This window comes from Loxodonta africana, chromosome 13, assembly GCF_030014295.1.
Source record: "Loxodonta africana isolate mLoxAfr1 chromosome 13, mLoxAfr1.hap2, whole genome shotgun sequence".
NCBI lineage: Eukaryota > Metazoa > Chordata > Mammalia > Proboscidea > Elephantidae > Loxodonta > Loxodonta africana.
In genome coordinates this window covers 39,973,081-39,986,133 of record NC_087354.1, presented here as the reverse complement: position 1 = coordinate 39,986,133, position 13,053 = coordinate 39,973,081, and the positions used below count along the sequence as shown (strand labels likewise).

The following is a 13,053-nucleotide window of genomic DNA, read 5'->3' as shown; positions in this document are numbered from 1 at the left end:
TCAGTGCTCAAAAGTCAAATATTTATCATTTTGTTCAACTGCCATCAAGCAACATATAGACTTTGATAGTCTATATGAAGTGGTCACCCCTCAACATGAAATCAACCCCAACTGCTTTCTCCCAATCGCATTTTTCTCTACGTACTAGTTAGCCACAAAGAAAGATCGTAGCTGAAGTAATTCTCCTATTATTTATCTATAAAAATAATTAAAAAATGGGCTGTATAGCATTGTAATTACTGGTTTATGATTTTTTTTCTCTTTACTTCTATTTATTCTAATGCTTTCATTCCAAAAGTTTTTGGCCTTCCCTTGCCCCTCCTCGGAGCCCTGGTGGTGCAGTGGTTAAGTGTTAGGCTGCTAACCAAAAGGTCAGCAGTTCAAATCCACCAGGTGCTCCTTGGGAACGCTATGGGGCAGTTCTACTCTGTCCTATAGGGTCACTATGAGTCGGAATTGACTCGATGGCAATGGGTTTGGAATTTTTTTTTTTGGTTTCCCTGTCTTTATAGCAATGTTTTAGAAACCCTACCAGATGAAAATTTAGGTATCTGTGCTCTAGTCCTGGATTCTGCCCTCATCCGCTCAGATATTTTTAGGTAAGACATTTTACCTTTTTGAGACTCAGTTTCTTCATATGCAAAATGCTGGGATTTCTAATGGTCCCTTCTAGTTCTAATATGCTCTAAAACTTGTATACCATTAGCTTCCCCTCACTCACTGGCTCCTGACAGTGGGTGAAACTTTTGCCAAGCTCATGTCAGCACAATTAATTGCACCACGAGTACTGCGGACATCAGGCCTAGCTGTCTTACATATTTATATAATGAGGCCAAAGCATAATCACAGCCTTTGTAACTGTTGAATTTTGGCAGTTTTGGAGGTGTGGGGAACTATCTATTCTTAGTTATGTTTGCATGGCCAGAATGTAAGAAATCTATAGTAATTTAACAGTTCACATTTTCCTGTATTGTTTTTTTCAAGGGCAAAATATTTTTAGGTTAAAATCAAGGATAATGGTGACATTCTAGGTTTTCTAAGATACCCAGAAAGTGGATACGATAGTCTATATTTTTAAGATGAGTAAAGCTTACTGGCAAAATGTTCAAAATAGAAGACCACTTTTGGCTCAATACTTGTAATAACTGCCCTATACCTATGTGAGGAAACACCATGTTATCAATTACTGGGTTCTTTTACAATCTTCCACACTGTTTCCCAGCTCTCTCTTTTCAAGACTACAAGAGTGCTAATTGAAAACACCGAGTGAAAATGAGAAGGATGATGAGCCTCTGAAAATCCCAGGCTGCGATTTACAAGCTGTTCCCTTCATAAACAGCACTAGTAACGCCACTTCTTTATTCTGCAGGGAGTCCAGTTATCTCTTAGAAGTACAGTCCGTTTCACCCGGCTACTCACTAGAAGGACAGTAATCCTTTCCCCATCAGAGTATGGTTGAGGCTAAAGTATAATGAATTGCCTGTATAGTTACTATCCAAGAGCATGACCAAAAAGGATAAAGACTTCTGCCTTTGTCTCTGTTAGCAGATGTTGCCTCATTAGACAAAAAATCATGGGTTTTATTTATTCCTATACATATCATTCAAAGTCCAAGCCATGTTGGTATATGTATATATACACATCTATAGATGTATCTATAGATATATAACCAAAAGGTATACTAAGGAGTATCCCATCTCTAGGAATTTCGGTAAAACAATACCACTTCCATTTAGTAAATGATACCTGATGAGTGACCGTTAGTACCAAAATGTTTATTTACATGGGCAGATCCCTTCTGGAAATGTACTCTTTTCTCCTCCAAAAAGACATAACACATATTCCTATGACTTATATGTAATAATACTATGACTAGTATATGCACCCTTTGTTCAATATATTATTTTAAAAGTTTATTTTCTCTTTCCTCTCTTTCTTGTTTGAGAGTTTGGGTATTTTTTAATCTATTAAATCAGGGCATTAACTGTTTCACTGTAAGGCTAAATCACATTAACAATTAACATACAACAGTCATTCTGATATTGAGCAATGAACGAAAAGCTTCTCACTTATTCAGTCATATGTATAAACATTATCTTGCTATTCATTGTAAATTATCATTTATATTTTCTATGGAAAATGCAGGTTAACAATTAAGTGGTATCTACTTTGTTCTAAGTGCTATTTTTGGATGCTTTCCTCTGAGCTTCTCAATCACTCTTTAAAAAACTCTTTGGAAAATAAATACCCAAGAATACATCTAATAAAAGTGACAAAGCCAGAACCTAGGTTCAACCACAAAAATCAGGCTCTTTCCATTAAATCATGAGAGCATGAGAAAAAATTGTCTTGATTCTGTTTTCTAACATTATTCAACACACTTAGCAGTCATTCAACAGGAATCTTAAGCAAGTCTCCAACTAATTTGCTCAATGTAATTCCAGGATCTTAGGAGCGAGCACTCACCATTCCCTAACGATCAAGCCTGCTCACAACTTCTCGAACCGTAGCTATGAAGTTTTCACTGTCTTGCGGATTAGCTAAAATAATACTGTGTAGTCTGTTCATATACGAATCTATGGTGTCCACTGTAGGTGTTTCTCCACTTCCTGAAGTGAGATTAAAAAGAGAGAGTAAGAAAATATTCCCCATTCAGTTCAACCATAAAACAGTTAAGTAAGTTCAGAGCAAAAGAAACCATAACATTAATGTGGTCTGTTTCATAAACAAATTAAAATTCTAGAGGAGAGACTTTTAGACCTCAAAGAAATTAAATTAATCCATATACTCTAAACAGATGGGCTATATAATTGCTGTACAGTATACACGAGCAGCTACATAAAATAAACACGGGTTAGAGACTCTCCCAGTTTTCTGCTGTGACTACCCTCAAAAATGAAAGAGTATACAAGAAATACTAGTGTCTGTTCTTCTCTCCCTTCTGATTAAAACAAAAACAAATATAAAAGCAAGCAAACATACACACATGAGAGAAAGTGCTCCACTCAGGATTTATTACTCAGTTTCCATTGTTCTGAATATTAAATTACGCTCAATAGAAAGTATATTGTATTGATATATAAATGGGGAAAATTTAACCGACCAGAGAATCTGAAATGTTAGATGATTTTAGCCAATACAGATTCTATTACATGACCCCCAGAAAACTCTGAGGGGAAAAAATGTATTTTATTGATTTTCCTTGAGGGATATTTAAGCCTTACCACACCAATACCATCATAAATGGTATTCCCGCTTAACCCCCCTACCCTGGCCACTGAAATGTCATTACCAGGCAAGGGCATGCTGGCAAAGCTGTTGGTCAACACCTGCCGCAGGGTCTCCAAGTGCTGCTGTAGGACTGTGTTGCGGCTCCGCTCCTGGATTACATCCACCTCCAGCTTCTCCACTGCTGTGCGCATGCTCTCCACATGCTTTTGCAGGGCCGCATTCCTCTCTTCAAACTCCATGTTGGACTTGCGAAGCTGGCGGAGCTCTGCTTCACGGGCTGAGGACACACACCCCACAGAAAACATACAGCACTACAAAGAGTCTCTGAGGAGTCTTGCGATTCTCAGAGGGGAGTTCTGCTTGGCTGCCTCTAATTAGAATGTGTTTAGCTACCCCACCTCATCTCCCTATTCTCATCATGGCATTCCAGATAGCAATTCCAGCAATGAAACACTTGGCTCCCCAGAGCTATTTTAATTTCCTAAAGCTGGTCTTATTCTATATATAAGATTGCAAGGAACAACTGCAATCCCCTAAAGTATGAAAGCAGTATTTTTTGTTTGTTTTGCTTTTTAAAACTGTGCTTTGAGAAGCCTGAGGGTTTTCACAGAGGGATCCTAAGAGACTGGCCAAGTACAGCTGTGGGTCCCCATCTTCATTGCAACAGGATCAGCTTTTGTTTATTTTAAATTTTAGACTCCCATGCAAGCTTTCATTTGTACAAAGAGTTCCATGGCTAAGTTTGGAAACAACTGAATTAGTGATTTACTTTTACTCCCTTTGATCCAGAGACGAAAGCAGCTTTGATAACACTGGCCTATCTTTCCTCCACTGGTGTTTGAGTAGCTACCTTTAATACAGAGCGAAACGGAAGCAGTTAACTCTGTCTTCCAGACAATTTCTAAGGAGGTGTATCACTACCATTTCCTTTGGACAATGAATTCCTCCTGAGAACTGAATCCCCTGTCACAGACCTGAGGAACACAAAAAGATCTTCAGTAATCACCTTTGCTGTGGTTCAGGAATTCTTCTGTAAATATAGGGATGTCAAAAACAGATCGTTCCTTTACCTCTGCTTCTTTCTGTGAATCACAAGTAACAGAACAGTTAATTCTTAAGCAGAAGCAAAACGAAATAATAATGCTTGAAAACACAATGGTCACATCTTCCTTTAAGAAACAGTAGGGCGAGCAGGAATCAGTCCAGGTGAGGCTGCAAAGGAAATGTATTCACTTTTCCACTGGAATCGAACTTCTATGTGAGCTTAAGCAAGTTAAATATTCAGTTCTCTCAGGTGTATGACTGCTGTGCAATGAGAAACCTTAAAACAAACGTACACAAATTTCCTTAATGGAGAATCTGGAAGTCCTTTCTTACCTCGGTGCTTTAGAGTCAACAGCATACAGTTCCGAAAGTGGGTGAAGTGGGAATTGAGAAAGGGAATATCTAGGTGTTTTTTCAGTTGCTTCTATTGGTTACGCATATAAAATACTCTCTGACTACCCAACCTAAATTTGTAGAGTGGCAGTAAGAATTTTAAGCAGACAGCTGCCAGCTGTGAGCAGTAATAATGGTATTCCACTGGTACTTCTATTTATTTGCCAGGGGCAGCCTATACTTGGGGCTCCTTTAGATTGTCTTCAAACACAGGAAAGATGAACAAACAAGTAAGCAAGCAAGCAAGCAAACAAAACCAAGAAGCCAGAAATAACCAGGTTCTAAAAATGATAAAGCCAGGGATTATGCGAGATAGAAGAGAATAACAAAGCCTAAAATTAATTAACCAATAAGTCATTAAAAGTAGTCTCACAAAGCCACTACAAAATATATTCCACGATGACCCTTAAGTATAAAGTCAATATTTTCAAAATGTGTTGGCTGCCATTTCTAAAATAAATTTGAAATTGAAAGCATTATGAATATAAATTATAAGCTTCCTGGCACAGTATTCAAAATGTTGCATAACATGAGATGGTAAAGACAACAGTGGGAAATGAGTACAGAAGAAATAGCTAGTGGAATCTGAAGATTTCAAAAACCTCTATAACATGAAGAACTGTAAAAACATAAACAAACAAAAAAAACTAGTAATTGTTCTTATAAAAACATGTTTAAAGCCCGAGGTAGAATGTATCTTTACCACCACTAGTTTTTTATCTTTGAATACTTTGAGCATTAAATGAAAAGTCAGATATGATTTGGTGTCCAATAGAAAAGCTAAGCAGAGTTGATAGCCTATGAGGGAATTCTGACAGCCAAGTTCCTGTTTTCTTATTGGTGTCTGCCTTGTAAGGGGGCTGGACTTGTGTGAACTGCTTGCCAATGGCAGTTGATCAAGATAAACATCTATGATGGAAGTTTGAAAAACTATGTATTTACTTGAGGAAACTCAGGGAACATTTAATATTTACCCTATTGTTTTCCTCCTATAGAAAGAATGTAAAGTTTCCCAGAGCAATACAAAGCTCTGCCTTGAGCCAGTTCCTAGTGGATATCAACTGGATTCTAATATGTGGGTAAGAAAGGTTGGTTCCAGAAGGGACCTTAAACACATTTTGTAGTGGCTTTCCCTCTACTCTGCTGGCTTACCATACACGCTAACTCTGTTACTGAGTTGCTGCAGGAAAACAGAAAATTTATGACCCATAGTCCCAACATGTACAAGGCATAACAAAGCATACGTCCACAAATAACCTAGGATAAAGTATTACGACTTTATCATCCTACCTTGTTAGTCTCCTACTTAACTGTGTAGGCTCATGCAAGATCAGATACCCAGCCACAGGTCTAAATATGGGTAGATCATATTTAGATGGTGTTATAGATTAAATTGTACCCCCCTAAAATATGTGTTAACTTGGCTAGGCCATGATTCCCAGTTATTGTGTGACTGTCCACCATTTTGTGATCGATTTGATAATTTTCCTATGTGTTGTAAACCCTGCCTCTATGATGTTAATTAAGTGGGATTATTGGCAGTTATGTTACTGAGGTAGTTATGCTAATGTTAATCTACAAGATTAGTTTGTGTTTTAAACTAATCTCTTTTGAGATGTAAAAGAGAGAGACATAGTGGACCTCATACAGGTAATAAACAAGAGGCAGGAGAACAGCATGTGCTTTGGACTTGGGTCCCTCTGCTGAGAAGCTCCTATATAGGGAAAGACTGACAACAAGGACCTTTCCCCAGAGCCAACAGAGAGAGTAAACCTTCCCTTGGAGCGGACCCTGAATTTGGACTTCTAGCCTCCTAGACTGTGAGAAAATAAATTTCTTATTGTTAAAGTCATCCACTTACAGTACTCCTGTTACAGCAGCACTAGATAACTACGACAGATGGGCAGACAGGAATTTTTTTTTTTTTTACCATGGTGTAAATAGCCCTCTCCAAGGGCAGCAGGCCATGATTCTCCTCAGACTGCCTAATCTTCTGTTCTCTTCTTTGTCAGAGCAGCCCAAGCTAACTATGTCAGGGCAGAGGACAGCACAACACAGGTGCAATAACACACTGCCCCTTGGTACAGATTCTTGAGAGTACAAAATAAGAAACATTAAAGCAATTAAAAAGAACTGTTCAGTCTCTGAAAGACAACAGAAGAAATTCTACTTAATGGAAGAGTGGTAATAAAAACCATCAGCACTCTTCCATTACTAAGTACATTACTCGGCATGGAGAGGATCCTCCTGGGGGCTCAGATATACTTAAGCTCCTCCAAGGATTGCTCAAGGGATTAAAATCATACGGATTTGATTACCTCTTCATTGAAAGGGTCTAATTTGTACAGGCTGAGTGTCATTTTGTCATTTCTCATAAATTAAAGAAGAAACAAAATTACTATTTCTATCTTATCTTAGTCCTCACATAAGATGTAGAAATGTTCCTGAGAGTAACCCTAGCTGACTCCTGGGTCTAGTGGGCTGGCTTTTGATTTGAGAGGAGCAAGAATACTCTGCACTTTGGTTTTCATTCTGTATGTTGAGTGAAGGGTAAGAGAACAGAGGTTCTTTTGAACTGAACCTATTTTGCTGTGATGTGATCTAGGCTCAGAGCCAGAATTTTACAGAGTATAATATGCTTATCTCAAGTGCCCTTTACTTCAGGGAATGCTCTTAATTTTGCATACCAGGTTGAAGTGCTCCAATGCTATGCAGAATGGCTTTCAGGCCAGCATTTCTTTAGCTCTAATATGCACTCCACGGTATTTTCAATCTCCTCATATGCGAAAGCTGGACAACGAATAACAAAGACTGAAGAATTGATGCCTTTGAATTATGGTGTTGGCTAAGAATGTTGAATATACCATGGACTGCCAGAAGAACGAACAAATTTGTTTTAGAAGTACAGCTAGAATGTTCCTTAGAAGTGAGGACGGTGAGGCTTCATCTCAGGTACTTGGGACATGTTTGTTATAAGGAAGGACGAATCCCTGGAGAAGGACATCATGCTTGGTAAAGTAGAGGCTCAATGAAAGAGAGGAAGACCCTCAATGAGATGGACTAACACAGTGGGCTCAAGCATAGCAATAATTTTGAGGATGGTGCAGGCCAGGCAGTGTTTCGTTTTGTTGTACATGGGGTTGCTATGAGTTGGAACCAAAGGGATGGTACATAACAACAATATACACTCTCCAGTATGTGCTTTGGTAACAGTGTCTTAGGAACCCAAGTTCCATATAGGAATACAACAGGTTTCATTACCATACACAAACTGGTTTCTGTCTAACTAGGAACAAATTTTGCTGACATTTCAGGCAACCAGACCCATTTTAACCTTCAACACTGTTCAGCTTACTTTATGTAGTATGCTATCTGCTGCCAGGAATGCTAGACTGGGATACAGAAAGCTTGAGTTTCAGTAAGACTTCTGCCTCTACATAATTCAACAAGAAATTCTGAGTAAGTTCTTTCCTGTCTTAGGCTAAGTAATTTTCCTCACTGGCAAAATGAGGGGGTCAGTTGAGAGGATCTTTGAGGTCCTAGTATTCTAAGATGAGCTCTAAGGCTATTCTACTATACATTTCTTATTTCGTTCCTCATAGAGTAGGTGTCTTAGTTATCTAGTGCTGCTATAGCAGAAATACCACAAGTGGATGGCTTTAACAAAGAGAAATTTATCCTCTCACAGTCTAGGAGGCTATAAGTCTGAATTCAGAGTGCCGGCTCTAGGGGCATACTTTTTCTCTCTGTTGGTTCTGGGGAAAGGTCCTTGTCATAAATCTTCCCTGGGTCTAGGAGCTTTTCAGTGCAGAAACCCCAGGTCCAAAGGACATGTTCTGCTCCCAGTGCCGCTTTCTTGATGGTATGAGGTACCCGTCTACTCCTCCCTTTTATATCTTGAAGGAGATTCACTCAAGACACAACGTAATCTTATAAATTGAGTCCTGCCTCATTAACATAACTGCCTCTAATTCTGCCTCATTAACAGCATAGAGGAAGGGTTTATAACACATAGGAAAATCTTATCAGATCACAAAATGATGGACAATCACACAATAACTGGGAATTATGGCCCCGCCAAGCCGACACGAACTTTTGGGGGACACAGTTCAATCTACAACAGTAGGTAAAGGAAAATAAGCATGTACTTAAAATCTATGATGTTTCAGGGTATTTCCAAGATACTTGCCCTTATATTACATTAACTTACTCATATCTCTGCTCAAGCTATCTTACCCATCCTGGGATGTCCCCTGCCCCCAACACACACAGAAGACCTGTGCCATCTTTAAGGCCTGATTCAGTTCCTTCCTTCTCCATGGGCCCTTCTGTGGCTGCTTTTTAACCCATGATGTTTTTGTTGTTTTTCTGAACTCCTAGTACACTAAAACAGGAGCCCTGGTGGCACAGCGGTTAAGCACTTGACTGGTGCTCAAACCTACCAACTGCTCTACGGGAAAAAGATGTGGCAGTTTGCTTCTGAAAAGATTTACAGCTTGGAAAACCCTATGGGGCAGTTCTACTCTGTCTATAGAGTTGCTGTGAGCTGGAATCCACTTGACGGCAACAGATTTTCTTAGTATACTAAAAAGTTATATGTGAGGAAATCACTGTGTAACTATGTTAAGAAACGGTCAAAACAGTTTCTTTATATTGCGATTGTTTTGAAATTACCTAGTTTAGGAAAGATAGTATTCAAAGCAAAGTAAAAACTGATAAAGTGAGGGAAATTAATTGGGCCAATAACCATAGTAAGAGAGCTTTTTCCTGATGTGGGGCTATCAACAGAGACTTATATAGCCCACTGTATACATGTTTGACAAACTACCGCTGGCTCTTTATCTACCACCCCTTTACTTTTGTTTAACGTGTGTCTAATCCTGAAAAAGGGAAATGACACAAAGACTAATTCCTTTTTACAAATTATAGAAATTAATAACATACTAGATAATGTATTTTAATAAAAAGCTTCAATTCTCAAATCAACAGCAGCAGCTTTGATGACTAACTACATCTACTAAATCTTTACTGACTGCAACTATCTTAACTTTATTGAAGCTAAAAATACCACATATAGTTTGGCCAGCAAAATCTAAGCGATGAAATTAATCAGTGATTGACTGGAAAATGTGAGGTTTAATGTTTTAGGTAACTGTCCAAATTTTCTTTTGTGACCATTAATTATGGAGAACCTATAAAAACATGTTGCTGTGGAGTTGATATCGACTCATAATGTCCCTAAAGGACAGTGTAGAACTGCCCCATAGGGTTTCCAAGGAACAGCTGGTGGATTTGAACTGCTGACCTTCTGGTTAGCAGCTGTAGCTCTTAACCACCGTGCCACCAGGGCTCCTGGAAAACCTATAAAGGATGCTTAAAACAGAATAAAAGTAGTATGGAAATTTCATAATATTGGTGGGTAGGCACACAGACAAAGGAAGAGAGAAATAAGTAATCATACAAGCATCCTGTAATATGGAAGATTTGTAACATTATTCAATTACAATTTAAAATACAGACTCTATATACAGAGTTGCTTCAGCAAAAGCTATTCATAGCATTTCACCTTAATCAGGGGACAGAGATATCATATATAACTACATTTATACAGGATTTATATGAAGACTAAAATACTAATAATCACTATGCTTCTCACTTTATAATTCTCACTTTATAATTCACAAGTAGTAATAAATATATTTGACTTGTGAATCTGAATCTTTTCCCTATGTTTTGAAGGTCACCAATACCAAATACTCCGACCTATGGGGTCGCTACGAGTTGGAAGGGACTCGAGGGCAACGAGTTTTTTCTTCAATACCAAATTAGTTATAAGAACTACGATCTCAAGATAAATAAATTACTATTCTGAAAAAATGATTTCCTTAATTTAGTGAAAAAATACATGCAAAGGAGTACATCAGAAAATGCCATTTTTTAAAATTCTCACTGTTATTTCAAGTCAACCTCTAATCGGTTCTTATATAAAAATTAAAAGTAAAAAGCATAGATCAGGTGGTAGAAAGAACAACTACAGAGCTGATGATCAGGGCCACAATTAGCATGGATGATATCATATTATTCAGCCTAGGGACTCTTGATAATGCCAAGAACCAGATGCAAGTGTATGAAGCAGTCAGGGGGGGTCTCAAACCATGTTTGGGAAAGCAAAGATCCAATTTTTTGCTTACTTTCCAAAATATCCTATTTTTTTCTCCTTCTTAAGGGATGCCGAAGATGTTTAAAAAAGATACTGAATTCATTTAAATAAAAATGGGGTTCAAGTATGAGATACTGTTATAACTTACTAGCTTGAAATAATTTTCTTTGCTTTTCATGTGGCTCAGTAAGAAAAATGGCTTCTCTCTTTATGTTCAAAACCAGGTAAAGCTGTCAGGTAAGCAAATGCATTTGTCAAAGACACGTAAGTATTTCAATTCAGAAAGTATTCATGGTACATCTTCCCTATGTAAGGGTATCATGCTAAGTGGTATGAAGTTGGATAAAAAGATGGAAACTAGACTGGCATGCCCTTTAAGAGATTACAACTCTAGTGGGTGAATAACAGAAGCATTCAAATGACCTCAACAGCCGGCCAGATCAGTTAATTGCATAAAAGAAGTATAAAGGGCTGGGAGGGCTAAAGGAAGTTAGAGGGGAACAGGAAAGGCTTGAAGGAGGAAATGGAACTTGAAACAGGGCTTGAAGGATGACTAGAATTTTGAGAGGCAGAAATAGGAGGATGGGGGAGGTAGAAAAAGTATGTGAGGGAGAGAAAGTGTTCGCATGAAAGGAACAATATGAGCACAAACAGGAGGTAGAGAAGGGTTGGGCATCTGGAGGACAGTGAGTCATCAAGATTTTTAAATACATCATACATATACAGAAGAAAAATAGGTGTTCAGGCATTTGGGAAGAGACCTTACTGAGTTTGAACATGATTTGGTAAGCAACGGCAGCTACTGAGAGTTTTAAAAGCATGAAATACCACAGATTATATATATTCCTTAGAAACAATAAATTAACCGTAAGTTACATATGTATCTCAAGCTCTTTATGAAGCATAGCAAACACACAGAGGGACACAGACTAAAATCCTTTCTATGAAGTTCAGAAAGAAGAGAAGATGCCAGTAAACATATACGTGCCAGTCAAGTGAGGGAACAGGAAAGGAGGCACAGAGCCAAGATACTGTCATTTGTGCTCTGTCTACAGTTGAACTGTTCATTTAATCTAAATGCTAGATCCCCTAAAAAAACTAAGGTTTTAGATGATGTTAAGCTATGGTCAAGTTATAGGTTTCAGTCAGCCCTCATTCCTATGTATCTCACTCCAAATTCCAGCTATCTTTGGCACTGAAAGCCCAAGCCAAAGCCCCGTGCCGTCGAGTCAATTCCGAAAATCAGTAAAATTCTTGGATCACAGAAAAGACTGGGGTTAGGAATTGTAGCTCAAAGACAGACTAGACTCATGGCATACGGGTATGCCATATGCTAAGAACTCCTGAGCTACAAGTAACTCACCCAATAAGAATTAAACCAAAAAAACCCAGCGCCGTCGAGTCGATTCTGACTCTTAGCAATCCTATAGGACAAAGTAGAACTGCCCCATAGAGTTTCCAAGGAGCGCCTGGCGGATTCAAACTGCTGACCCTTTGGTTAGCAGCTGTGGCACTTAACCACTATGCCACCAGGGTTTCCCAATAAGAATTAAGAGATAGGAAATACTATGCCATTCATAAAAGGATATAAAATCTAGTAACATTTTAAACAGCAACATTCTGATATATATGAATAATATGTAGACAGAAGGCTAATTACCTCATGATCATGACTGGCCTGTCGGGCTGTATCTAAAAATATGAAAGAATAAGAGAACATTACATTAAAAATTAAAATAAAACCAAACAATAATAAAACCCAAGTATATGATTGTGCCAAGTTTCCAAAACTTCTGGTATATGCAGGCTCTCACAACATATATTTTTCTTTATGGCTTTATTATTAATTAGTCAGTTGGTCAACAAACACTAAAGGGAACCCCATACCTACAGCATATATAATTAGGTACAAGAGAAACAGCAGACACAGTTCTTACCTTTGAGGGGGTTGCGGGGGATGGTGGACAGGAAACACATACCAAAGCCATTTGTACATTATAATTTTAGAGGCTAAATGCTCAAGTTTGGAGACGATGTGATGGTTAAGGACCTGACAGACTTATTAGTTGTGAGTGGGGCTTCTCGGCAGTGTTTCCTGAGGAAGGGGAACTTAAGCAATACTCATAGGTGTGTGATTAATAATTTTAACAGAACAAAAGATCCATGAAGACACAGATCTTGTCTTTCTCGTTCACTGCTGTATTCTCAATGCCTAAACGGGAGCT

The 13,053-nt window shown here is 38.3% G+C and overlaps 1 protein-coding gene across 6 annotated transcripts in view; it reads right to left on the bottom strand.

Annotated features, from left to right (window-relative positions):
* Positions 1-13,053, bottom strand: part of HMG20A (high mobility group 20A) — a 93,849-nt gene that overhangs the window by 15,433 nt on the left and 65,363 nt on the right. For all 6 annotated transcript variants that reach the window (XM_064267241.1, XM_064267242.1, XM_023552934.2 and 3 more), the window contains 4 exons: positions 12,489-12,520; positions 4,238-4,313; positions 3,293-3,508; positions 2,467-2,609 (listed from right to left, as the gene is read on the bottom strand). In XM_064267241.1, the coding sequence (XP_064123311.1) occupies positions 2,473-2,609; positions 3,293-3,508; positions 4,238-4,313; positions 12,489-12,520 (461 nt within the window). In that variant the 3' untranslated portion in view covers positions 2,467-2,472. The remainder of the gene's footprint in view (positions 1-2,466; positions 2,610-3,292; positions 3,509-4,237; positions 4,314-12,488; positions 12,521-13,053) is intronic.